The sequence below is a fragment of the Syngnathus scovelli genome, chromosome 2 (assembly GCF_024217435.2).
Source record: "Syngnathus scovelli strain Florida chromosome 2, RoL_Ssco_1.2, whole genome shotgun sequence".
Lineage (NCBI taxonomy): Eukaryota > Metazoa > Chordata > Actinopteri > Syngnathiformes > Syngnathidae > Syngnathus > Syngnathus scovelli.
Window position 1 is genome coordinate 21433938 of NC_090848.1, and position 26601 is coordinate 21460538.

General features: G+C 40.2%; 1 protein-coding gene and 1 long non-coding RNA gene across 4 annotated transcripts in view; one reads left to right on the forward strand and one right to left on the reverse strand.

The window, feature by feature from the left end:
• The window catches only part of acot7 (acyl-CoA thioesterase 7), a 66769-nt gene that overhangs the window by 15788 nt on the left and 24380 nt on the right, over positions 1 to 26601 (reverse strand). For all 3 annotated transcript variants that reach the window (XM_049753527.1, XM_049753528.2, XM_049753526.2), the window contains exons 2-6: positions 25844 to 25961; positions 24651 to 24807; positions 1160 to 1251; positions 622 to 730; positions 413 to 499 (exon numbers count right to left, since the gene is read on the reverse strand). In XM_049753527.1, coding sequence (XP_049609484.1) covers positions 413 to 499; positions 622 to 730; positions 1160 to 1251; positions 24651 to 24807; positions 25844 to 25961 — 563 coding nt within the window. The remainder of the gene's footprint in view (positions 1 to 412; positions 500 to 621; positions 731 to 1159; positions 1252 to 24650; positions 24808 to 25843; positions 25962 to 26601) is intronic.
• LOC125988403 (uncharacterized) lies at positions 20849 to 25684 on the forward strand. The gene is made up of 2 exons (XR_007488311.2): positions 20849 to 21071; positions 22572 to 25684. It is a non-coding gene; the product is annotated as an uncharacterized lncRNA (long non-coding RNA).

The window sequence follows — 26601 nt, forward strand, 5'->3', positions numbered from 1 at the left end:
AATAAATATGAAGCGTTAGGACCTCTTTGGGGAGTGGCTATAAATGCGTCAAAAGGATTGGGGACCAATAAATCACAAGGCAACTAAAGTGCAAACTATGGGTGATTAAATCACATTGCTGTGTGTGGTATTGAATGAGATTAAGCTGTGTCCTAGGTGATACTGTTCTGCTTTAGTCATGCAGGTGGTGGTAATGTTCATTTTAGAAGTGGGTGCAAATTGCCAAAATCACTGTGATATCACGTGCTGAAACAATATCAATGACATCATCGTTTGATTGAATTTAACTCGACTTTCATCATTTACAGTCGATGGAAACAAATTGAAAATAGTCACTCAAGCCCTAGTAGCTGTTTTACATGCTGGATTTTGTCAGCCGTGTGGAATGAGTAAGGCAAGCCAATGAACTCACCTCCATGAACATAGTCGTGGAGTGTGCAGTCCGAGGGACCCACCAGATGGATCAGGCTGGACTGACTGAAGCCAACGGTGTGCTTTTCTGTAATGCAGCACAACAATCCATTACAGTACATTTTGCTGCCACTGTTTGCATGACCATTTTAGGACTACTTAGTTTTGTCTTTTTAGAACCAATTATGTTCTTCTAAGTGAGTCTGTTACCTGGCTTGGATGGAGATGGCACAACTTCAACGAAATCATTGGTTTTGAGTCTGGCTGTCTTCTGAGCCTCGTAGCGCTTCCGACCCTCCGCCTCTTGTTCTGCGTCAAACTACGCATACATTTGTGATAGAAAAATGTATGCCATGATGTTTTGCGTTGCTATGCAATCGTGTAATGAACCTATTCATTTACACCTGTTCTTCACATATGAAGCTCCAACCTCTCTTTTACCTTGCATGTGGTGTGTACATTGTGTCAAGATAGCAAAGAATGATCTATGAATTGCTCTTGATGACAGAGGGAACTGCTTCTACGTATATCATAAGACTATTTTGTGATGTGAAGCAAAGATGAGGGCGATTATCCTTGCTGGGGACATGGATGAGCTAGAGTCTATCTCAGCGGATTTTGGGCAAAAGGCTGGGTTATTTCAAATGTTGCGTGACCATTTCTTGATCAACTGGCCTCTCCGTGAAAGATAGGAGCCTGGAGAAATGCCAAAGTTTGGTTGATTAAGGTCAGGGCATCTGAAATTTACCTTGATAGGCGGCACCTCCATGATCTTGTCGACATTCTGCAGAGAGCAGGGTACGTACCATAGCACGGCCCTGTTGACCAGCTTTTTGGCACCTGCAGTCAGACAGAAAAAGGTCAACGTCTTCTCCCCAAGGAAAATGTCATTGAGAGTCAGGAAGCTTTCTTCCCTCAATATGTTTTGAAACTAATAAATGAATTGGGCAGCTCGTGCAACGTAATCATTGATTGGCGGTGAGAGAAGCCTGTTGACAGCTGCAACAAGTAAAAATGTTGACTCCTAAAAATTCATGTACGTGCAATGAAGTGGACAAATAATTCCTAAACTTTGAAGAGAATTAGGTGGATATGGACATCTTGAAATATGTATCTTTGTATGCAGTTTCACTAATATAATAGAATTTTCTAGAGGTAAGATAAACTGGCTGAAATTTTGATAATATCCAGTGAGCCACTGGACATCATTAGAATCAGACATCATTCTTAATAGAAAATAAACTTGAGAATTGTAGAATGGCGGGGTCACTTTTTTTGGTCTTGTGATAAACTACTTGTAACAAAAGGCCAAACAAGTCTCTTGTCAAAATCGACATTAAAAGGAGCTCAAGCTCACATGATCTCCTATGTCGGTTAGTTCCAATACACATAACATTTAGGGGGAGGTGGAATGTTCCATTTGCCTTGCAGCACCAAGAGGCAGAAGATCAGAAAACAAACCTTGTAAAAATCACTTCTCAAAGCAATCAGGCGGAGAGGTTGTCATGGTGATATCTGCTCTATTCTCCCAACACTTACCTAGGGTGACCAGATTTGGGTTTCTGAAAAAGAGGACACCTTTTTTTGGGAGGGAGCGTTGTCATTTTTAGGGGGCGGGGTCATTTTTGTGGGGTGGGGGTCATTTGTGTGATATGTTATGACACAAATGTTATATAAAATAACAAAAACTTATTTACACTAACACTAACTAGTTTTATAGTGGTACACTAAGTAAAAAAAGACAAACGAAATACGGCCATCGGTGCAGCATTTGAAGAAGAAAAAAGGGCTCGTCTTCAGTCCTCCTCTTGCGTAGCAAAGTGACTATATTTGAGGAGAAGGGCGTGACTTATTTGCGAACAATACAGAAAAACCTGGAATTTAGTGAAATGGAACGGAGTGGCAATTCTATTGACAATGTACTGTACATGTATTATGTTAGGGCAGGGGTCGGCAACCCACGGCTCCAGAGCCGCATGCGGCTCTTTAGCACCCCATTAGCGGATCCCTGGAATTTTTGCAAAAATGCGTGAAAATGGAAAAATATGTTTTTTTATTGTTTTGTTTTTTTTAATATGTTTTTTAGATGTTAATCACGACACAACCATACTTATGCTGTAAAAATGTATGTAGTAAATATATTAAAAAATACTGAATTTAAGAAAGGCGGTGGGTGGTGCACTGGGTAGCACGTCCGCCTCACAGTTAGGAGGGTGCGGGTTCGATTCCACCTCGGGCCCTCCCTGTGTGGAGTTTGCATGTTCTCCCCGGGCCCGCGTGAGTTTTCTCCGGGCACTCCGGTTTCCTCCCACATCCCAAAGACATTCTTGGTAGGCCGATTGAAGACTCCAAATTGTCTCTAGGTGTGCGTACGAGTGCGAATGGTTGTTTGTCTCTGTGTGCCCTGCGATTGGCTGGCAACCGGTTCAGGGTGTCCCCCGCCTACTGCCCGATGACGGCTGAGATAGGCTCCAGCACACCTGCGACCCCCGTGGGGACTAAGCGGTTCAGAAAATGGATGGATGGATGAATTTAAGAATGACGCCAAATAGCAAAATTGCATCATATCCTGCGACACAGCACAGGTGATTTGTAAACAGGTGTGTGAATGATGGGCCATGTATTCAAAAGGCAAAAAGAGAAAGATTGCTGATGAGAACAGAGGCTTTAAGAAAGAATGGACTCAACTATTTGCTTTCATTGCCAATGCTGAAGCATTGCCTGCATGTTTGATTTGCAATGGGAAGTTGTCAAATAACAAGAGCAATTTGGAGCGACATTTTCAGCTAAAGCATGCTATATTTGCTGCCGATCACCCAGTTGGAACTGAGAACTGTGAAATTTGAGGACCGAAAAAACTGTTTCAAGAAGTGGATTGCATCTCCGAACTCTACTACTGCTGCAAGTTTTGTTGCAGCCCCGGAGATAATAAAGGGCGGAAAACCATTCACCGATGGCGAGTACATGAAGGATTCATTCATTAAAATATCAGTGCCTATTTTTGGGCTTCAGAAACAAAACCGAGATCATTTGGAAAATTAAAGACATGCCTCTCTGCACAAACAATATCACCGATCAGCAGATCAAGGACATCAATTCAGCTCCAGCTTTCTCAATTGCATGTGATGGATGAGTCGTGTGACGTGACTGATATCAGACAGTGCTGCTATGCAGGTACGTGAACTCTAATGGGCCGCAAGAAGAAATGATCAAATTAACACCACTATTTTTCTTTAAATTATTTTAATAGTAGGCATACAACTTATGTATTGACAGTCTATGTTGTATTTGACTTTGACTTTATAAAAGGCTTTTAGATTTTTGCGGCTCCAGACAGGTATTTTTGGGCCAATATGGCTCTTTCAACATTTTGGGTTGCCTAACCCTGTGTTAGGGTTATATTATGTTTGAAGCAGTCCAACAAAATCCCAGACGATTTTTGAAATTCCCCCCCGGATGTTTTTTTAGGGCTCAAAAGTAGGACATGTCCGGGAAAAAGAGGACGTCTGGTCACCCTAACTTACTAATTTACTAACTGTGAGAACTGGAAGCTGTTTTGAGTAGTTCGGCAAACAGACAAGGTGGTCTGATGGTGTCTTATTTAGGGAGAGTATCTGATGAAAATGTAAAAAAATAAAACATTGTGAATCCTTCTGCTAACACGTAACAAGATAAGAGAAACACGAAAATGGACTATCATGACACAAAAGCATTATGTGCACTGTGACAATATGGCTTAAAGCAGACTGAGTAGCATTTGCATCTTACATCCGAGTTAGAACTGCGCTGACAGCCGGGCAGCGTTGCCATGCCAACCGCGCTTTTCTCCTCCTCCATTCATTGGCTCCCGCCCTTGTCAGCGGCCAGGAAGTTGCCCACAGGAGAAAGAGTCCCATTTACATATCCTTGACTCTACTCAGACTGTTCCGAGTCCAGTCTATTATTAGCCACTGCTGGACAATTTAAGTGAACTGTGTTTAGGATGGAGGAGGGGGAGAGAGGGTTCAAGCAGGTAGTTGTTGAGGAGCATTCCCAGATGACCTTTTCGCCAGAATCTAATCAGGGAACTGATGTTCGAGTTTGCCGCTCCACATTGAATGACAACAATGTCAATGTTTGACCAGTTGCCCTTTCAATAGCAGCGCTAGTGTGCTCGCCGAAGCAGCATGATGGCCTCATTAAGGTTACGGTTCGTGCACACTGTTGTTAAAATTCTGCATCTGGGAATTCATCCAGAAATACATTTGCGGAGGCCCGGCTTGTATTCTGGTGTACTTCTTCGCAAAGAGAAATGTTGGGGTTCTTCCACAGCCAACTATTCGAAGCATACCTTTATCCTTTATGGTCTTGGCTTTGTGCGCTGGGACATGGTCATGCTGGAAGAGGAAATTGTCTTCTTCAAGCTGTTTCCACTTATTTGGAAACATATAGTTATGCTAAATGCCTTCTATAGGGCAAAATTAAACAGTTACTAATTAAAGTGGGAGTTTTCATTAGTCATTTATTCATTTTTAACAAAACCACCGCCCCTGAGGAGGAACCGCCTATTAGACACAGAAGACGAGACAGATGAAGTGGCAATCATTTGTGCAAAGGGAGTAGTTTTCAAATATGACTGCCTGATAACAAAACTGTCTTATATTGGACATCACTGTATTGTGCAAGTCTTTTGTATTTGGACACTAGTCGGTGTAGTGTAAACATTTCTTTGGGCCATTTCAATTCCAATTATGTTTTGTTTTGTTTTACATTTGCCGTTTGGGGGCACCGCAGCATAAATGTGTTCCCATGTTTGCCTGTGCATTAATCCAGGCCCACTTTGAAAGCATTAACTCCTCCTTGTACTTGGAGGTAATTATGGGATTTTAATTATTGCCCTTGTGCGGATAAGTCACCTCCCAGAGCTCTTTTTGAATCATTCAATCACCATAAAGGCATTAGTCACTATTCCAGACAGGTGTTGACATTATTTAACTCGTAATTATTTAAACCTATTTTTCTGCCCCATAGTGTTTGCAGGACAAGCAGTACACAGTGTTTTGTCGTCAATGTAATCTATCAGCTGTTTGCAGCCCATCCAGCTTCATGTTGCTGCTCTCGCCCTCACCAAATTCAACCCCTCCCCTGCTTTATCCACTTCATATAGTTTTAGGACAACTGTCTCTAACTTTGTCTGCCTTCTATTATATGCTTTGTCACTCATGCAGGAGTTTTCAAAGCATGTAGAAAAATAACCATTAGCACCTCCTGCACAGAGTGTTCCAGGCTGAGGGATCAAAAACGCACGTTTTCCCATTGAGCAATGCAAAGGCAAAATTACTTTAAACCGAGGCACACTTTGGTCTGATGGGACCAGCTGATTTTGAGCCAGAAGTTTTTGCCATTGAAATGTAAGGCTCGCCAGACGTTTTTGCCATTTTTACATGGAAATGTAAGGTGTTCACATTTGGATACCTGAAATGTCTATCACGACATGCATGGTTACATTCAAGCATAATGAGTTTTTTAAATGCGCCTTTATCGGCTCGCAAAGCTAACATTTCGAGTGTGCAGTTGAATGAACCATCAGGTTGTCATGCTTATTTTAAGCCTCACCCATAATGCATTGCTCCCAGCTGTGTCTATGCATGCGTATGCTGAACGCGCGGAAGAGGGGGGTTACGATTTGTGTATACAGTGTTTATGCAAATGCATGCCTGAGTGTGCATGTGATGTCAGCATTATTACCCCCCAGTGTTTGTGCATACCGATTCTGTGCTGTCATTGGTGAATGGTGATCAAAAGCCTGATTGGGTGTGTTGTGGAGACCACGTTTGTTGTAACTATGTGTAATTCAGAATGTGAGACTTGGTTATTTTACAGAGTATGTGCCATTACTGTATGTGCGCACTTGCAAATTTGTGTGCATGTGTGTGTGACTGCGCATCTGTGAGTGCGCATGTGCGTTGTGCACAGCGGGGACAATCATCACGGCTTGTGCCCACAGTAGGCAGGCTCCCCCTGGGGGGCCGTGACTGAGGCCTGCCTGATGAGATCCTGCCTGACTGACTGTGGAACCTGGGTGCCTGCCTCCTTCACCACACATAATAACACATAATACATGCAACCATAGAGCCTAATCTAACGCATATTTGAATGTATGTATATACAGATATTGCACAAGCAAAGTGATTTACATGAAGCAAAGTAATAAACCTTAAAAAGAGACTATACACAATATTTCCTATCAAAGTGTTGTTTGAATATTCAAGACACTAATGGGAAAGGTCCTCTCTCTAGATGTGAGACATCTTTTTGATTTCTATGCGTGTATATGTGCGTCCTTGTGTGTGTGTGTGTGTGTGTGTGTGTGTGTGTGTGTGTGTGTGTGTGTGTGTGTGTACTTGTTTTTATTAGTATGGGGGGTCCGAAGACAGGGAGCCCACCAACAAAGTGGGGCCCTGTGTCGTTGTGGGGTCCAAAATCATGGACCCCACTCGGGAAACCACTCTAAAACAGCTTGAAATGCTCTAACAACATGCCTCACGAATTTTTTTCACTTACCCCTCATGGTCGCAATGTTGAGAATTGTGTGTGTGAAGTGTGTGTGCTCAGTAGCGGCCCCCCGACCATGGCAAGTGGTATTGCAAGTATACACACTACCGGAAGTGTGTGTGATTCAACCAATCAGGGCACCTCGTGATCCGAGTGTTGATTAAGAAAATAAAATGCTATTTCCTGTAGATTTAAACCAGGTAATTATTATTTTAGTAACCATAGCAGCTAAAATAATACTGTAAACATAAAATTCCTGCATTACAATTGCAATTTATCTACGTTATTTAATATTCATTACACTTGCTTTATAAAAATACGCTCATTCTATTAGGCTTATTTTAAAAACTGTCTCGTGCATTTTTCATGTTCTAAACATAAAAATAAAGGTATAAATAAATAGTAATTTATTCTTTACCATCAGTTTACATATTAGTTAAATCAGCATCTCGTGCATTTTTCATGTTCTAAACATAAAAATAAAGGTATAAATAAATAGTAATTTATTCTTTACCATCAGTTTACATATTAGTTAAATCAGCAGGTATTGCATGTGTTAGCTTCATGCGGCTAAAACCACCAGCTTAACGTCACTTCGCCACGTGTGACGCCGCCAGACTGAGACTGCTCCGCGACGAAGACACGCTGCTCATAACGAAACACAACATACACGGTGAGTAAATCAACTGCATGTAAATACTAAGTACAAGAAACTGATGTAGAAATGCTTTTTGTCCAGACCCCGAGGGGTTTATATGCAATGATTATGGCTTCGGATTCGGTATATTGTCACTCGGATGGCGTAACGTTTTCCCCTCAGACAGTCCGGCTTTTTAACTTGTTATTCATCTTAGCTTGCAGTGGTTTTAAAAACAATGGTGTAAAAGAGAACGACAGAATGTATAATTGCTCCGTGTTATATTCAGGATGATTTCGATGTGCTAATGTTTCATAATTGCTAAGCCCAGAACCGGACTCTGGCCGTAATTGCCGAAACCACTTCAAAACTCGTCAAACACGTGTGTGCTCAGTGTTATGATATATCTGCATGTCTTCTGTATTTCTCGGTGGTTTTCTATCAGAATGCTTTCTTTAAATAACACAAGCATTCTGACGCAAATAAAACTATCCGGAAACTAGCTTATTGGCTAATTAGCTACCGCTAATCAGGATGCTACGTTCACTTTTCAAACACAAACATAATAAAAACGAGTTGGTAGCTCCTGAAAAGTATAACGAGTTATACTGGTAAAACTATTGAAATAACTTTTCTTTGGATGCAGCACCTGGTTGGAACTGTGACTAGTTAAAAGTAACAAAGCTCAGCTTCAAACCGACAAACATTTTCATTAATATATCAGTATTTTCTGAAAAATATTCTTTCTTTAATCACTCTTGTTCTGTTAGTTCTCAGGCCAGGCTTATTCCTTCAGTCTTTATACAGTGGATGATTACAAATCTTTTAAAATTAATATAGAGTGCTTGTTAAAGTTCTCTCTGCCATGTTTTGAATTATTTTTTAGAGCCAGAAGGAAAGCAAGGAAAAAGCCTGCTGATGAAGCAGCCTTTTACATTTAATCCTCAAAGGACAAACCTGGACTAGTGGAAAGATTTATTGATGATCAAAAAGGTAATAAACTCATTTTTAGACCATTTATCCATTAAGTATATATTTATTTATTTTATAAAACAACACAAAAAACAATCAAATTCAGATTGGTTGTTGTATTTCTGTTTCTAAGCGAGAACTTAGTATTAAAATTGTAAGATAACACCACAATTATTTGGTTAAAGGTGTATCTTAAAGAAATATTTTCTCATAACCAATGGTTTTATATAAAATGTCCTTGCAGGAAGAGGCGTGTTTGCTACCCAGCACTTTGAACAAGGAGAGTTCATCTTATAATACAGGGGTCAACTTCTGTCAGCAGAAAAATGCCAAACAAGCAAGTACTCTGAAAAGGAGAGTACATTTCTCTTTGACTTTGAATGGCAGAATCATTACTGGTGGTATGTATATCCAAATATTTTCTATACAATAATTATGAACTCTAGAAAGAGACTGGAATAAAATACCCTAAATTAGTGAGTCACTCAGAAGCAATATTTCAATAACACATCAGGATTGTGGCATTAACAATTTTTTTTATTTAGTGCTATGATGTTCAAAAAGACATTGTTTCCCTCTCAACTTTTCTTTTGAAATGTTGCAAGTTTTTATTTCTGTAAGCCAACTTTTATTTTACTAAAAAACTAGTTATATGATACAAAATGTTTGATTTCTGTTTTTTCTTTCCTAGTATTGATGCATCAACAGAGGATGGCTCTCTTGGAAGATTAGTGAATGACAACCACAAGTCTCCAAACTGCACCATGAAAAAAATAGTAAATGACGAGCCCCATTTGTGCCTTTTTGCCATCAAAAACATAGAAATGGGAACTGAAATCAATTACAACTATGGTGATTCTAAATGGCCATGGCGTGAAAAAGTAAGTCAGTAAGATCAAGTATGCAAGTTGGAATATTAATTTGTTATTAAAAAAAGGAAGATTTTTGTCTCTTTTATTTGAATTACTCTCAGTATGATGTTGGTAAGTTATTTGTGGTTTTGATTCCAGGTGACAGGCTCTCAGGCTCCTGTTGACGGTGCGCTGCCTGAACCAGCCAGAACTTGGCAGGACTCTGGCCCTGATGATAACATCAAACAAGATGCCAGCCAACAGGTAACATTCAGTTAGACTTTGTTGTAAGAAATAAACTTTGTAGACCTTTTCTTGTTCTCTTAGTTTACAGCTTTTAGTTGGAAAGCTGTTCTTTAGTCAGAAGGTACCTTAAACAGCATTCAGCCAACCATTGGATCACATGGTTTTAGTGGTTCTCCTCATAGAGCCCAAACGAACCAGTGGCACACACACCTATAGAAGGATTGTTGAAACATGCGCCCATGGGTGTCCAACCAAGCCAATCATTCACACACACATAACAGATTTCTGATGGCTACTTGTGGGGCCCTCCGTATGGATCTAAAGTTGTCTTGGTTATTCCAACCAAGCCAATCATTCACACACACACAATAACAGATTTCTGATGGCTACTTGTGGGGCTCTCCGTATGGATCGAAAGTTGTCTCATGTTTTTAGATCATATTTTGGTTATGGACATTATGGAGGCTGATTATATTACAGCTATAGTTCCACACATCCTCAACAGCAAAACGACTAAAGTGTCATGCTGAAGGATGCTCCACTACATCCATAAAGATGCTGTTATAGGACCTGATTAGACATCAGGTCTGACTGGAACACTTTAGTTAGAAAAGCTTGTTTGGTTTTGGGGACTAACTTCACATGATTTAACTATACAGGTCTTGAGTCTGTCATTTGTGGTGTCTGTATGATGTTGGTAAGTTATTTGTGGTTTTAATTCCAGGTGACAGGCTCTCAGGCTCCTGTTGACGGTGCTCTGCCTGAACCAGCCAGAACTTGGCAGGACTCTGACCCTGATGATAACATCAAACAAGATGCCAGCCAACAGGTAACATTCAGTTAGACTTTGTTGTAAGAAATCAACTTTGTAGACCTTTTCTTGTTCTCTTAGTTTACAGCTTTTAGTTGGAAAGCTGTTCTTTAGTCAGAAGGTACCTTAAACAGCATTCAGCCAACCATTGGATCACACGGTTTTAGTGATTCTCCTCATAGAGCCCAAACGAACCAGTGGCACACACACCTATAGAAGGATTGTTAAAACATGCGCCCATGGGTGTCCAACCAAGCCAATCATTCACACACACAACAGATTTCTGATGGCTACTTGTGGGGCCCTCCGTATGGATCTAAAGTTGTCTTGGTTATTCCAACCAAGCCAATCATTCACACACACACACTAACAGATTTCTGATGGCTACTTGTGGGGCCCTCCGTATGGATCGAAAGTTGTCTCATGTTTTTAGATCATATTTTGGTTATGGACATTATGGAGGCTGACTATATTACAGCTATAGTTCCACTCGTCCTCAACAGCAAAACGGCTAAAGTGTCATGCTGAAGGATGCTCCACTACATCCATAAAGATGCTGTTATAGGACCTGATTAAACATCAGGTCTGACTGGAACACTTTAGTTAGAAAAGCTTGTTTGGTTTTGGGGACTAACTTCACATGATTTAACTATACAGGTCTTGAGTCTGTCATTTGTGGTGTCTGTATGATGTTGGTAAGTTATTTGTGGTTTTAATTCCAGGTGACAGGCTCTCAGGCTCCTGTTGACGGTGCGCTGCCTGAACCAGCCAGAACTTGGCAGGACTCTGACCCTGATGATAACATCAAACAAGATGCCAGCCAACAGGTAACATTCAGTTAGACTTTGTTGTAAGAAATCAACTTTGTAGACCTTTTCTTGTTCTCTTAGTTTACAGCTTTTAGTTGGAAAGCTGTTCTTTAGTCAGAAGGTACCTTAAACAGCATTCAGCCAACCATTGGATCACATGGTTTTAGTGATTCTCCTCATAGAGCCCAAACGAACCAGTGGCACACACACCTATAGAAGGATTGTTGAAACATGCGCCCATGGGTGTCCAACCAAGCCAATCATTCACACACACATAACAGATTTCTGATGGCTACTTGTGGGGCCCTCCGTATGGATCTAAAGTTGTCTTGGTTATTCCAACCAAGCCAATCATTCACACACACACAATAACAGATTTCTGATGGCTACTTGTGGGGCCCTCCGTATGGATCGAAAGTTGTCTTGGTTATTCCAACCAAGCCAATCATTCACACACACATAATAACAGATTTCTCATGGCTACTTGTGGGGCCCTCCGTATGGATCGAAAGTTGTCTTGGTTGTTCCAACCAAGCCAATCATTCACACACACATAATAACAGATTTCTGACAGCTACTTGTGGGGCCCTCCGTATTGACCGAAGGTTGTCTCATGTTTTTAGATCATATTTTGGTTATGGACATTATGGAGGCTGATTATATTACAGCTATAGTTCCACACATCCTCAACAGCAAAACGGCTAAAGTGTCATGCTGAAGGATGCTCCACTACATCCATAAAGATGCTGTTATAGGACCTGATTAGACATCAGGGCTGACTGGAACACTTTAGTTAGAAAAGCTTGTTTGGTTTTGGGGACTAACTTCACATGATTTAACTATACAGGTCTTGAGTCTGTCATTTGTGGTGTCTGTATGATGTTGGTAAGTTATTTGTGGTTTTAATTCCAGGTGACAGGCTCTCAGGCTCCTGTTGACGGTGCGCTGCCTGAACCAGCCAGAACTTGGCAGGACTCTGACCCTGATGATAACATCAAACAAGATGCCAGCCAACAGGTAACATTCAGTTAGACTTTGTTGTAAGAAATAAACTTTGTAGACCTTTTCTTCTTCTCTTAGTTTACAGCTTTTAGTTGGAAAGCTGTTCTTTAGTCAGAAGGTACCTTAAACAGCATTCAGCCAACCATTGGATCACACGGTTTTAGTGGTTCTCCTCATAGAGCCCAAACGAACCAGTGGCGCACACACCTATAGAAGGATTGTTAAAACATGCGCCCATGGGTGTCCAACCAAGCCAATCATTCACACACACAACAGATTTCTGATGGCTACTTGTGGGGCCCTCCGTATGGATCTAAAGTTGTCTTGGTTATTCCAACCAAGCCAATCATTCACACACACACAATAACAGATTTCTGATGGCTACTTGTGGGGCCCTCCGTATGGATCGAAAGTTGTCTCATGTTTTTAGATCATATTTTGGTTATGGACATTATGGAGGCTGATTATATTACAGCTATAGTTCCACACATCCTCAACAGCTAAACGGCTAAAGTGTCATGCTGAAGGATGCTCCACTACATCCATAAAGATGCTGTTATAGGACCTGATTAGACATCAGGTCTGACTGGAACACTTTAGTTAGAAAAGCTTGTTTGGTTTTGGGGACTAACTTCACATGATTTAACTATACAGGTCTTGAGTCTGTCATTTGTGGTGTCTGTATGATGTTGGTAAGTTATTTGTGGTTTTAATTCCAGGTGACAGGCTCTCAGGCTCCTGTTGACGGTGCTCTGCCTGAACCAGCCAGAACTTGGCAGGACTCTGACCCTGATGATAACATCAAACAAGATGCCAGCCAACAGGTAACATTCAGTTAGACTTTGTTGTAAGAAATAAACTTTGTAGACCTTTTCTTGTTCTCTTAGTTTACAGCTTTTAGTTGGAAAGCTGTTCTTTAGTCAGAAGGTACCTTAAACAGCATTCAGCCAACCATTGGATCACACGGTTTTAGTGGTTCTCCTCATAGAGCCCAAACGAACCAGTGGCACACACACCTATACATGGATATTTGAAACATGCGCCCATGGGTGTCCAACCAAGCCAATCATTCACACACACATAACAGATTTCTGATGGCTACTTGTGGGGCCCTCCGTATGGATCGAAAGTTGTCTTGGTTATTCCAACCAAGCCAATCATTCACACACACATAATAACAGATTTCTGATGGCTACTTGTGGGGCCCTCCGTATGGATCTAAAGTTGTCTTGGTTATTCCAACCAAGCCAATCATTCACACACACATAATAACAGATTTCTGATAGCTACTTGTGGGGCCCTCCGTATGGATCGAAGGTTGTCTCATGTTTTTAGATCATATTTTGGTTATGGACATTATGGAGGCTGATTATATTACAGCTATAGTTCCACACATCCTCAACAGTTAAACGGCTAAAGTGTCATGCTCAAGGATGCTCCACTACATCCATAAAGATGCTGTTATAGGACCTGATTAGACATCCAGAACTGACTGGAACACTTTAGTTAGAAAAGCTTGTTTGGTTTTGGGGACTAACTTCACATGATTTAACTATACAGGTCTTGAGTCTGTCATTTGTGGTGTCTGTATGATGTTGGTAAGTTATTTGTGGTTTTAATTCCAGGTGACAGGCTCTCAGGCTCCTGTTGATGGTGCGCTGCCTGAATCAGCCAGAACTTGGCAGGACTCTGACCCTGATGATAACATCAAACAAGATGCCAGCCAACAGGTAACATTCAGTTAGACTTTGTTGTAAGAAATAAACTTTGTAGACCTTTTCTTGTTCTCTTAGTTTACAGCTTTTAGTTGGAAAGCTGTTCTTTAGTCAGAAGGTACCTTAAACAGCATTCAGCCAACCATTGGATCACACGGTTTTAGTGGTTCTCCTCATAGAGCCCAAACGAACCAGTGGCACACACACCTATAGATGGATTGTTGAAACATGCGCCCATGGGTGTCCAACCAAGCCAATCATTCACACACACATAACAGATTTGTGATGGCTACTTGTGGGGCCCTCCGTATGGATCTAAAGTTGTCTTGGTTATTCCAACCAAGCCAATCATTCACACTCACATAATAACAGATTTCTGATAGCTACTTGTGGGGCCCTCCGTATGGATCGAAGGTTGTCTCATGTTTTTAGATCATATTTTGGTTATGGACATTATGGAGGCTGATTATATTACAGCTATAGTTCCACACATCCTCAACAGCTAAACGGCTAAAGTGTCATGCTGAAGGATGCTCCACTACATCCATAAAGATGCTGTTATAGGACCTGATTAGACATCCAGAACTGACTGGAACACTTTAGTTAGAAAAGCTTGTTTGGTTTCGGGGACTAACTTCACATGATTTAACTATACAGGTCTTGAGTCTGTCATTTGTGGTGTCTGTATGATGTTGGTAAGTTATTTGTGGTTTTAATTCCAGGTGACAGGCTCTCAGGCTCCTGTTGATGGTGCGCTGCCTGAACCAGCCAGAACTTGGCAGGACTCTGACCCTGATGATAACATCAAACAAGATGCCAGCCAACGGGTAACATTCAGTGCGACTTTGTTGTAAGAAATAAACTTTGTAGACCTTTTCTTGTTCTCTTAGTTTACAGCTTTTAGTTGGAAAGCTGTTCTTTAGTCAGAAGGTACCTTAAACAGCATTCAGCCAACCATTGGATCACACGGTTTTAGTGGTTCTCCTCATAGAGCCCAAACGAACCAGTGGCACACACACCTATAGATGGATTGTTGAAACATGCGCCCATGGGTGTCCAACCAAGCCAATCATTCACACACACATAACAGATTTCTGATGGCTACTTGTGGGGCCCTCCGTATGGATCTAAGGTTGTCATGGTTATTCCAACCAAGCCAATCATTCACACACACATAACAGATTTCTGAAATATGGTTTCTTGTGGCTTCTTTGTTGTAAATTTTGGAGCCTTTTCCATGTTTTATATGTAAAATTTCCTGTGATATAAGGTTTTGGCATATTTCAGAGGATGTGTACAGCACCGGTCGTCTACCAGTTAAGATATTGGACAGAAATTTTAATTATTTTGAGCAAAGAAATTCTAGTCTTTATATTAATACAGCATATAAGAGTAGCTTGCAGAAACTAACAACACATTTCTTTTAATTCCCTCCATAGAGCTATCAATTATCAAAGGAGTTTCTCAAAGTGGACTACTCAGACAGTGATGATACTGACAATGATTCCCAAAAGGACTGCTCTGTACCTCTGCAAATCAATCTGCTCAAAACAAGAGTATATTAAATTTGACCAAGCATTCTTATACAGGTGCAGTTAATTTTTGTTTTAGAATATTGCTATACTGTGTTTTTTTTCTGTACTTAAAAATCATCATTTCAGATGGGCTGATCCCAGAAGTGATAGAAGTGACCTCTTGTACCTCCGCATCTCGTGGCCCAAGTAATGAAAAGTCTGCCAAAAAGGGAGGTGAGTTTAGAGTAATCCTTTTCAATATATAACTTTATCACAGTTGCTTTTAAATTGCCCAATTGTTACTACTGTATCAGTATCTAATTATCCTCACATATGCTGCTTACTAAGATTTAGATGACCCAAGCAAGATATATTAAACACCACTTGACTTTTTTTCTTAGACATGTAAGGTCTAAACTTTTGAATTTTGTCATAAAATGAAAATTGACCCATCCTTTCTCATGTGAGTTACAGGTCATTGCTAACCTTGATTATATGTGAGATGTTTGTTTACATCTATTTTTAAATAGAGGTAATGTATACATGACACATTTACCGTATTTTCCGGACTATAAGTCGCTCCGGAGTATAAGTCGCACCAGCCATAAAATGCCCCAAAAAGTGAAAAAAAACATATATAAGTCGCTCCGGAGTATAAGTCGTATTTTGGGGGCAATTTATTCGACAAAATCCCACACCAAAAACAGTCATGAACGAGCAACAACAGGCTAAACGATAGCAACAACAGGCTAAACGATAGGTATGCTAACGTGCCAAACACAAACAAAGAGCTGAGAACGGGCCTGACGTAACATATAGAGTGATTAAGGACAACTATTACATGAATAACATGTTTATAAAACCATCAGTGTCACTCCAATTCATTAAATAGCAACAACAGGCTAAACGATAGGTATGCTAACGTGACAAACTCAAACAAAGAGCTGAGAACGGGCCTGACGTAACATATAGAGTGATTAAGGACAACTATTACATGAATAACATGTTTATAAAACCATCGGTGTCACTCCAATTCATTAAATCCATCGATCGTTCTTTGTCAACAATGGGTGCGCGCGACTGAGGGCGCTTGCACTTCAAAATATTCCACAGGCTCATATAACGATAGATAAACTATATTTCAAATAACTATAATATAAGCCAATAATATTATCAAACCATCCGTGCACTTTAAATCCATTAAATCCATCGGTCAAATTCCTCGTCCTTTGTCAACATCGCCGCGCGTGCGCCCTGACGTCAGCCTCGTCTTTATTCCACAGATCTAGTATATAACTATATTGTAGCGTTAACAAAGTACAAGGATAGACGTGGGTTTGGTATACGGCTCTTTATTAAACAAAACAAACTTCCAAGCGTGTGGCGGCGTGGACTTCCAGACACGAGAGCTCCATGGCATAGGACCGGGCGTGCGTAATGGCCATGTCCGAGCCCCGCGCACCGTTCAGCGGACAGCCACTCGGCCGAGCGTCGGCCCCCGACTCAGTAGAGACCGGGCGTGCGTAAAAGCCATAATAGTTTTTCAAACCTTCTATGTCACTCCAAATCCTTAATTCCTTCAAACTCTTTGTCCTCCGTGTCACTTAGAAATGATCACCGCTAATGATGGTAGTCCTTGTGTGGGCACGTTTGTATGTAAACAACCGGCGCGCCGCGCTACTGACGTCACTTGAAATAGTAATCCATTGGTACATCATGGTTCTCCAAACTTTCTTTCTGCTGCTCGATTACTGTTTTCAGCTGCATATTTTACAACTTGAAGTTTGTAACCTGCAAAATATGAGTTTCTTTTTGGTGTCATTTTTCTTAAGCCCACCCAGTTGATGAGTCACGGCCAACGGTAAAATTTAGAGCGCCCTCATCCAGTTTCGTCTGAAAATATAATTTTTTTTGGTTGTTTTATCAAAGTCAAAGTCTGCTTTATCGTCGATATATTTTTTTATATACTAAGACACACAAAGAGATTGAAATTACATTTCCACTATCCCTCGGTGAGATAGTACACATATGCATACAAGCAACACAAAAAAACCCCAAGAAGGCACTAACAATGAATAAATAAGAGTATTGAATAAATGATAAATAAACAAATAATAATAAATAATAATAATAAATATAAGAGGAGCAAAAATGGAGCAAGTGTACATACAGCAGACAGTGGACTTGGATATGGTGCTTTAAAGTGTTAATTGCTTTATTTGATGTTTTCTCTATTTTTTATGTTTTGAATATGTTCAAGATAAAGAAATAAAAGCATGTGAAGTGATCAACTATACTAAAAATAACATGGGAAGTGGTCAACTATACTTGTAAGTGATGTCTTAATGATCAAGTAAAAATTTGTGAAAAAAAAACATATATAAGTCGCTCCTGAGTATAAGTCGCCCCCCCACCCAAACTATGAAAAAAACCGCGACTTATAGTCCGGAAATTACGGTACCTCAAAAGAGAGAAAGAAAAATTGCTCTAGATTAACCTATTAGTGAATATGCAAATTCACACATTGTCACACCAAGGCAGATACCATTCTTATACAGCTTGCATTTAATTTTTTACACATTATATATTTCCAAATTTACTTTTATCATCTTTGTTTGTCCATGTGTAGCACGTTATCAAAGCAAATTCCCCATACATGTAAAACACTGTCTGAAAAAAGTTTTTCTCTGATTTTTATTTTTTATTTTCCCTGATTTTGCAACAACTTGTATCTGTTCTTAATGGTTTTGTCAGAGAAATGGTGCATCCCAATGTGCTGCCATGGTGGAGTTTGACTGCCTGTGCAACCTCTGTAGGGTCCAGGAATTGCTTCATCTACCAGCAGTGACATTCTGGTCAAATGCAAAACTGCTTAAAAGTAATCAAGAAAATGAGAGACCTCTTTCCCCCACCACCAAAACTGGGGGCATTCTAATGTTACCCTTTTGTGCATCTATTTTTAATTTTGTTAATATCAAAACAGCTGACACTGAAGACCACCTAGCAACTTAAATGACCGGATTAATATCTCAGATATTAACTGATTTACTTATGTCTATTGTAGGCTCATCACTGTTGACAAAGATAGTTGACGTTATAAAATATCTCATTTGAATTATATTGTCGGATAATTGTACATAAAGTGAATGTATTCTTTATGCAATTTTGTTCTAATTAAGTTGTAAACTAAAAAGTGCTCTTCCTATGCCCTTAGGTAACGGAAAAGTTGTGAAAAGAAGCTGGACCCCAGAGGAATGTGCTGCAGTAAATAAACATTCAAGGAAGTATATATTGACAAATCAGGTTCCTGGTAAGCTTGACTGCGAGAGATGCATTGCTGCAGAACCACAAGCACCGAGCTGTTAAGTACTTTGTCAAAAAGAGAATAACCACCATGAGGAGAAAATATGAGTGAAAGAGCTTCCCTTAACAGAGATAGAAACACATGGCTGGTCCTGTTTCACCATTTGTTCACTATTTGTTTGTGATTTTTTTTATGCTCCACTTCTCCTGTTCGTAAATGTTAGATTAAATAAGTTCCTTTATTCATTGGCTACATTTGTAATGTGTCCATTTAAAATTTTGACTCGACAATTATTACTTGTAAATCCTGTGTACTTTATAGTTAGCTAAAATGCAGAATTTAAATATTTTAAAATGTACCAATATGACTGAACAAATTGAAGAATATTAAGACTGTGACCAAGGAAAATGGACCAGAATCTGAATAAAGACTTCAGAATGTATTTTAGAATGCACATTTCAATGTATATCTAGTATATTTAGCCAGATGAAAGTATTAATAACACTAACAAAATTTTTAGGTTTTCTCAAATGATTAAGTCCACACAAATGCATGTTTGGGTTAGATTAGGGTTGGGGTTGAACTTGATAGATCCTCTTTATAAAGGCAGACCTAACAAGTCTTAAATCTTAACAGCAAGCTCCATAACTGGCTAAAAAAATAATGTGTGTATAGGTAGACCTCTTAAGGTTGAAATATTAAAAGCGATCCCCATAACTGACTAAAAATCTCATGTGTGTAAAGGTGGACCCCGCAAAGCCGGAATGTTAGAAACAGGCCCCAGATATGACTGAAAAACTGACATGAAAAAAAAAGTTTCAAATTGTGTTTATTGAAAGTGATTTTTAGTAACAAGATTTTTTTTGGGAGTTGCCTGATTTTTTTCATAGTTCTTGGACCACTAGAAAGGGTGGACCCCAGAACTCGGTAAATTAAGTTGGGTCCTGCAGAGGGAGGTTAACAAGGATGTGTGTGTGTGTGTGTGTGTGTGTGTGTGTGTGTGTGTGTGTGTGTGTGTGTGTGTGTGTGTGAGTGCGCATGCGTGTGTGCGTGCGCGCGTGCGTGCGAAATGTGTTCAGGTACACCCACTTGGCATCCATGTGTGACTAGACCACAGTGTGGGGGACCTGATGCTAAGCCGACATGACAGAAGCAAATAATGTCTGCTCCCGTTATCTTCTCTTCCCCCTCGGCCCTGCAGGAACCTTTTAAAGGGCCAAACACTGATACAAACACACATGCACAGAGATGCACATAGTATGTACAGTATGCCGTAGATATGAGCCGTGTACCAACTGCACACATATGTATGCCCATGATACATGATGTTGCACAATCCAAAATTGTAAGAATGAGTACTCTGTACTAGTTTTGCAACACTGAAACTACCTGAATAGTATACAATTGCACTTGAAGCACAATTGTTTCGAGGTCAAACGCTGCATTCAAGATTTCTGAGAAATCTCAAAATTTTTATTTGGAGCTAACAAGGTCAAATTGGGCAGTGTGCAAGTGATTTGTTTGCTTTGTGAATTGAGCACTTAGACCATTTAAAAACATAAATCCAAGTTAATAAGTAGGAACTCTTTTGAGCAGCATTTAATTCAGGATACAATCATTGCACACAACTCGAAACGTAACCTCAGATGCTATAGCACGAACTTGTGAGGCGTCTCCTGGCCAGTCCACAAATATTTTCAAACACTACTGTGGTGAGCGGGTGTTGCCATGGCAATGTCATAGACATAGCTGGTTTCGTTATTGCAAGACATCATGCTACCAAAATGATTGTGAAACTGACATTTTGACTTAAAACTAATGAAATGCATATGTGGTTTACACGTAAAAATTAAAGATTGAGTGAAAATTCATCTTACTTTTAAATTTCAACTATGATTATAACTGAGATATTGTCACCATAAGATGGCTTAAAGCACATATGTCAGAGTTACGGCCCGCGGGCCAGATCCGGCCCGCGAATTGATTATCTATGGCCCCCTGGATGATATTGAATTACTATTAGAACCGGCCCGTAGGCCACAGCCGCGCGCTGGTGTTTTGCACGCACCAACACTACATTTCCCACAATGCAACGGTAGCCCGCGATGTCCCTGCAGCTCGCACAAGCGGCTTCATTATTCATCAGTAGTCAGAGCAGAGTTCAACTTTCTGATACCCCCCTCCTCAAAAATGGCTAAACGTAAGGTGGACGCTGAGAACAGGGGGTTTCAGGCCAGGTGGGAGGCAGAGTACATGTTTACGGAGGTAAGAGACAAACCTGTGTGTCTTCTGTGTGGAGAAAATGCGGCTGTAATGAAAGAATTAAATTTAAGAAGGCACTATCAAACGTCTAAGAAACACACAGACCAAGACAAGAATATGGAATATGAACAAAAGCTACAGAAGGTGGAAGAATTAAAACGAGGCCGTAAGTCCAGACAGGCTATGTTCACGTATGCTAAATCACAAAGCGAGGCTGCTGCCAAGGCTAGCTTTATTGTGTCAAAAGAGATCGCCAAATCAGCCCGGCCCTTTGCAGAAGGAGAGTTGATCAAAAACGGGTTTTGAGCCTCAGAGCCTAACCCCGAACATTGATGAACTTGTACAAACAATGAGACACCTCTAGGTATCAGGCTCAGCCTCAGACAAGTGAGCATCACAGAACAGGAACGTATTTTCCGTTTTTTAATTCGGTTACATTTTTACATTTGTTTCTACAAGACGTGATTTTTCTTTGAAGAAAGTATTGTTTTGTCTGTGTGCCGTAAATTTTTGAATTTTATTTATTTATATTTATTTTTCAGTTGAATGGACCAAGGGAAAATTGCAGATAAGAGCCATGAGAAAGAATACAACTGATTTGATTATTTTTTTATTTTACGATTTGAAAGCAATGATCGGTAGATCATAGAGCAGCACAATAATACATTTTCAGTTTATAATGCATGCACTTTTACTTATGCATTTATGTTGATATTAAGAAACACATTTTGTTTTTAAAACAATTGAATTTTTTGCTGTTTGGCTGTTGAAAATATTTTCCCTTGAAGTTACTGACAGAGCCATAACAAAATATTGCCATATTCATTTAATCATTAAATAATGTACACTGTGTTAGGTCTTAGTTCAAAAGGCTATGTGCAATCATTCCGATATATTTTAATAAACATTGAACCAGTCCGGCCCTCGGCTTGTAGCAAATTTGTTTTTTTGGCCCTCGGTGTGTTTGACTTTGACATCCCTGGCTTAAAGACTAAAAAATGTTGGGATTTCCACATTGAATGTTATATTCACTGTATTACGATGTCTCAATTGCACCAACACGCCTTCCATTGAGGAAGCAGAGCTTGGGAACTCTCCTCTGGTGCTGAAGCTACAGAGGTGGTTTTAAACCGCTCGGTAGCAAAGCCTCAGAGGTGGATGAGAGTTCCTAAAGGCTCTGGATGTTGTGGGGCTGTCCTGGCTGACATGCCTCTACAACAGGGGTTTTCAACTGGTTTTGTCCAAGGTACCACCATTATAACCAAGAAGCAACTCAGGGACCGCTGTTTTGGCGGGATATTATTTTGTTTTGCACCCAAGGAGAATAGACCTATGCAGACTATTCATTTCTATCTGTGTGTTTATTTTGGGAATCTCAGCTACATTTGACATAATTTGGATGGGTAAATGATTCACAAAATTAGCTAGAAAATAACCCAAGTATAAATAATAAATCAATTCTATTTTTAAAAATGTCATTATTTTCCATTTCCAATTTTGCAGACCACCTGCAATACCGCCAGGGACCACTAGATAGCCGCGGACCATCGCCCTGCTCTACAACATCGCGTGGACATTGGGGACAGTGTCTATGGATTGGCAGAACAAGGTGGTGTCCCCCTACGCGAGGGTGTGTTCCAACTACAGACGAATCGCAATCCTCAGCGTCCCTGACAAGGTCTATTCAGGGGTGCTGGAGGAGGGTTCAATCGAAGGTTGAATATCAGATTCAGGAGTCTCCTAGACAATTTAGTGTTTTACATGAAAACTAACTTAATTACACAAGGGCTTTCAAGGGTTTTCGAATCATCCATTAGCCTTCTAACAGAAGTAGCAAACACAATGGAGCATTTGAACACTGGAGGGGTGGTTGCTGGGAATGGGCCTTTATACACCTATACAGACATTTGGAACTAGAATAGTCATTTACCACATTACCACTGTATAGAGTGTATTCCTGATTAGTTTAATGTTATCCTCATTGAAAAATAGAAATTTCTAAGTGACCCCAAACCTTTGAACGGTAGTGTATGCGCAATGTTTATGGTTGGTTTGAGGCCACTGTCATGCACAGGCCCCAGCGTTCCAGATTTCCATATCTCAACGTATGCCATGTTAACCTCTCACTGGAGTAGTACTCTTAATGGCGCTCCTTTTGTGAGTTGGAGTTCAATGATTGCTTCGATGCAATGCACTGGCAGAAATGGACTATACGGCACACCTGTTTTTGACAAGTGATGAATGTATGATGTTCTCCACTCGTCATCTCATATCACCAATGCATGCGTGTCTATCTGCTTCAAACCCAGCAACCAGCCAACCAACCAGTACAAGCCTGTTGCTAGGGCAACAGCTGTCTAGGGGATACTTCTTGTTTCTCACACCTCCTTCAGCCTTCTCCTTCTTTTCCAACCCTCACTCAATCTTCTTTCATTCAGTCTTCGGGCCTTGCATTCATCATTGTAGCTGTTTGTCACTAATCTAAACTCATTAAAAGTAAAACAAACAGGGTAGTGTAATGCAACAGCATCTACACTGCAATTAAATAATCAGAAAACATTCACAAATATAAAGTAAACCTACATCCTACAAAAGGAAATCTATGTGTGCGTGAGCGTGCATGAGCATGGGTGCATATGTATGTACTGCCCTCTACTGATCAAACAGGAGAAATGTTACACTACATTTAACTGTACTGTATAATAGGCCTATACGTATTGCATAGTTTGGCTTCAGAATTAAACTACTATTAATTGATTAATTAGAATCAGCGTCTGCGATTGTCAGGCGAACAGTTCAGTGTGCCGCCCAAAGACTGCCAGGATGGGGTCCAGCATGCCCGCGATCCTCGTGACGATAAAACGATTCAGAAAATGGATGGATGGACGCAGGATAGAATTATTGTATTTTAAGGGGTACAAGAACTCATTGACACTAAAAGGTGCTAGTTCGTTTATTTTTAATGTGTATGTTCAATTAAAAGAAGCATTTTTGCCATGCTCATTGCAAAATTCTGTGCACACCAAACTTCAATTTCAATTCCTATTGCATTTATCTGTGAGCTCTCGACCCAGACAGAAGTGCTGTCAAGCACTTTTTTGCCATTTACATGGCTGAGTGGGCACAGAGTGACCCAAGTGTGGTACCACTCGTACCACTCGTGGTACGTTGGCTCCCGCTACACAGTGCAATTGTGCATATTTAATATTTCAATTCCTTTGTATTTTATTGGTTTGTTTTAAATATTTATAAAGGTGAAGTTTGTTTATAACATCTAAGAAATTTTAATTGAATCATTGTTGAAGTACAGTTTTTTTTAAGTGGAGTACCAATGTTCCAACTGTATTGCATTGTGCATACTGCATACTGTAACTTAAATTCAGACATGCGTGTGTATACCTAGGTGTGTTTGAATTCTGCTTATCAGTGAATGCCTGCACACATGAATGGTTGACATTCTTCATATTCTCGCCGGAAGAGGAGGGAAAAAACGAGGCAAAAGGTTAACACTGGTGAGTGGCAGCAGGTCACTCACCCAGCGGGACTACATGTGAATGATGTAATCTAATCTTGGCAAGTTACCTGTGAGGATATTTTCTCCCATGACTTTGACCTGCACTTCCAGCGAGTGTTGCGAGGTGTATGTGATCTCAGCTGTGGCGTGGGCAACCTCCCCGATGAACAAGGGGTACAAGAACTCAGTCTTCTCCACACGAACCAAAACAGCCACGCAGCGGTCCTGTGGAAGGCAGTGCAGCGCAACATTATCATTGATTAACATTTGAAGCAAAGCATGCATAGTTAACAACTGCATTGATCAGACAAGCAAGGTACCACGATGTCTGAAGATGTATCGTGTGATATCTTAGAGCTCCTTTCAAAGTTCCAGAAAATAAACAGATGCAGTGTTTTCTGTACTGTTTGATGATAATTGTTTGCGAGATTTTTTTACAAAATTGTGAACTGAGTCAGACGAGCATTGCATTACAATACATGAAATGGGTTTGGCATATAGTGCTGTACTAATTTATTAGACCAGTCTAAACAAGCAAATACAGATGCTTTAACATGTGTTCAGTGAAGCAGTATTTGCATGTCATATCTGAAGAGAAGCTGAAATGTAAGACATCATCAGAAGGTTGTTGAAGGCAAGACAAGATGCAATGATGTCAATCAAAACAGAAGTAGTTCAATGGGTGAAAGATAGACCATGATAATTATCAACAGTCAGTGTTGACGGCCTTTATTCATGTCAATGACTTCGCTGAACTGTTGCTTCTGTTCCATGTTGTAAACGTTTTTATTTCAACCTCCTGTTTTTGTTCAATTGCCATTGCATCAAAAGCATTCAAGCAGATCTTGGGGTCAAAAGGCTTTGCCTTGCAAATTATCTGGCTGGTGTTCTCTCCATCTGCATGTGCTGCTTAAAGAAGGGATTCAGAGTGAACATGTGCAATAGACTGCTTTGGCACCAGCCACTACTTACCAGCTTGATTTCATTTTATACTTGTATGACATTTTCAATTGAAATTTTATATAATGTCCAGATTGGACTAGAAATATTCCAAAGGCTGAAGAGGCTGTTGGTTTAAATAAAGGGATTTAAGACATGGCAAGTCAATGTGTTTTTCGACCAAAGTTGAATACAGAGTCTCATCTAGAGGAGTCAAAAGATAACTACTGGTTCATGAAGCAAATTTGAAGCTTCATTTTCCTACATTGTGGTGCACACTTAAACTAAACTAAAGTAAGTCGATATGGTTGTAACCTCTCACCTCATTTTGTGTGTTGCAGTGTCGCGTGCTAATAATGCATCCTGCCTCCTCAATCATCTTCAGGATGTTGCCACCGTGCACGTTACCGACAATGTTGGCATCATCTGGCCGCATGAGCCTGCAGTAAAAAAGAAAGGGATTAGCACAGATGATGGCCAGTAAGGGCAGTCTTCTGCACGATTTACTCTAATCAGACAATTGATCGTTCACATTTGATTTGTTCTGCTTGGTATTCATTTGACTGGTATGTTGCATTAGAGACAAGTTTGAGAGGGAAAGACAATGTGATGCTGACAGGAAAAACAAAGTCACAAGAAACACTATAGGATGTGAATGATGTTGAAAGCTAGCAGTCAACATACCTGATGTGATGCACAATAACAAACCAATCTATGCTAAAGGTTTAGCAGAAGAAAAAAAAATATTACAGTCTGTAGTCACCCAATACATTTATTTATTGTGTCTTTGTAATGATCCCAAACAAGTAGTTACATGGGTCTGTTTGTTTTCTGAGTCATTTTGCAGTCAGATGTCTCAGATGTCATACCACAAGTGCTGCCCTTCGAACAGGTCATAGAAACAAGAAAGTTCAAATCTTTACACGATGATGAGTCACATTTACCACCCAACTGACTGGTCCTTGTTTTTTATGAATGACTGAGGACAAAATGACTCATAGTTAGTCACAATAGCAATTGCTCCGGCATCGGGAACAGAGGAGCTTATCACAATGCTAACATTTCCATGACCTTTCATTT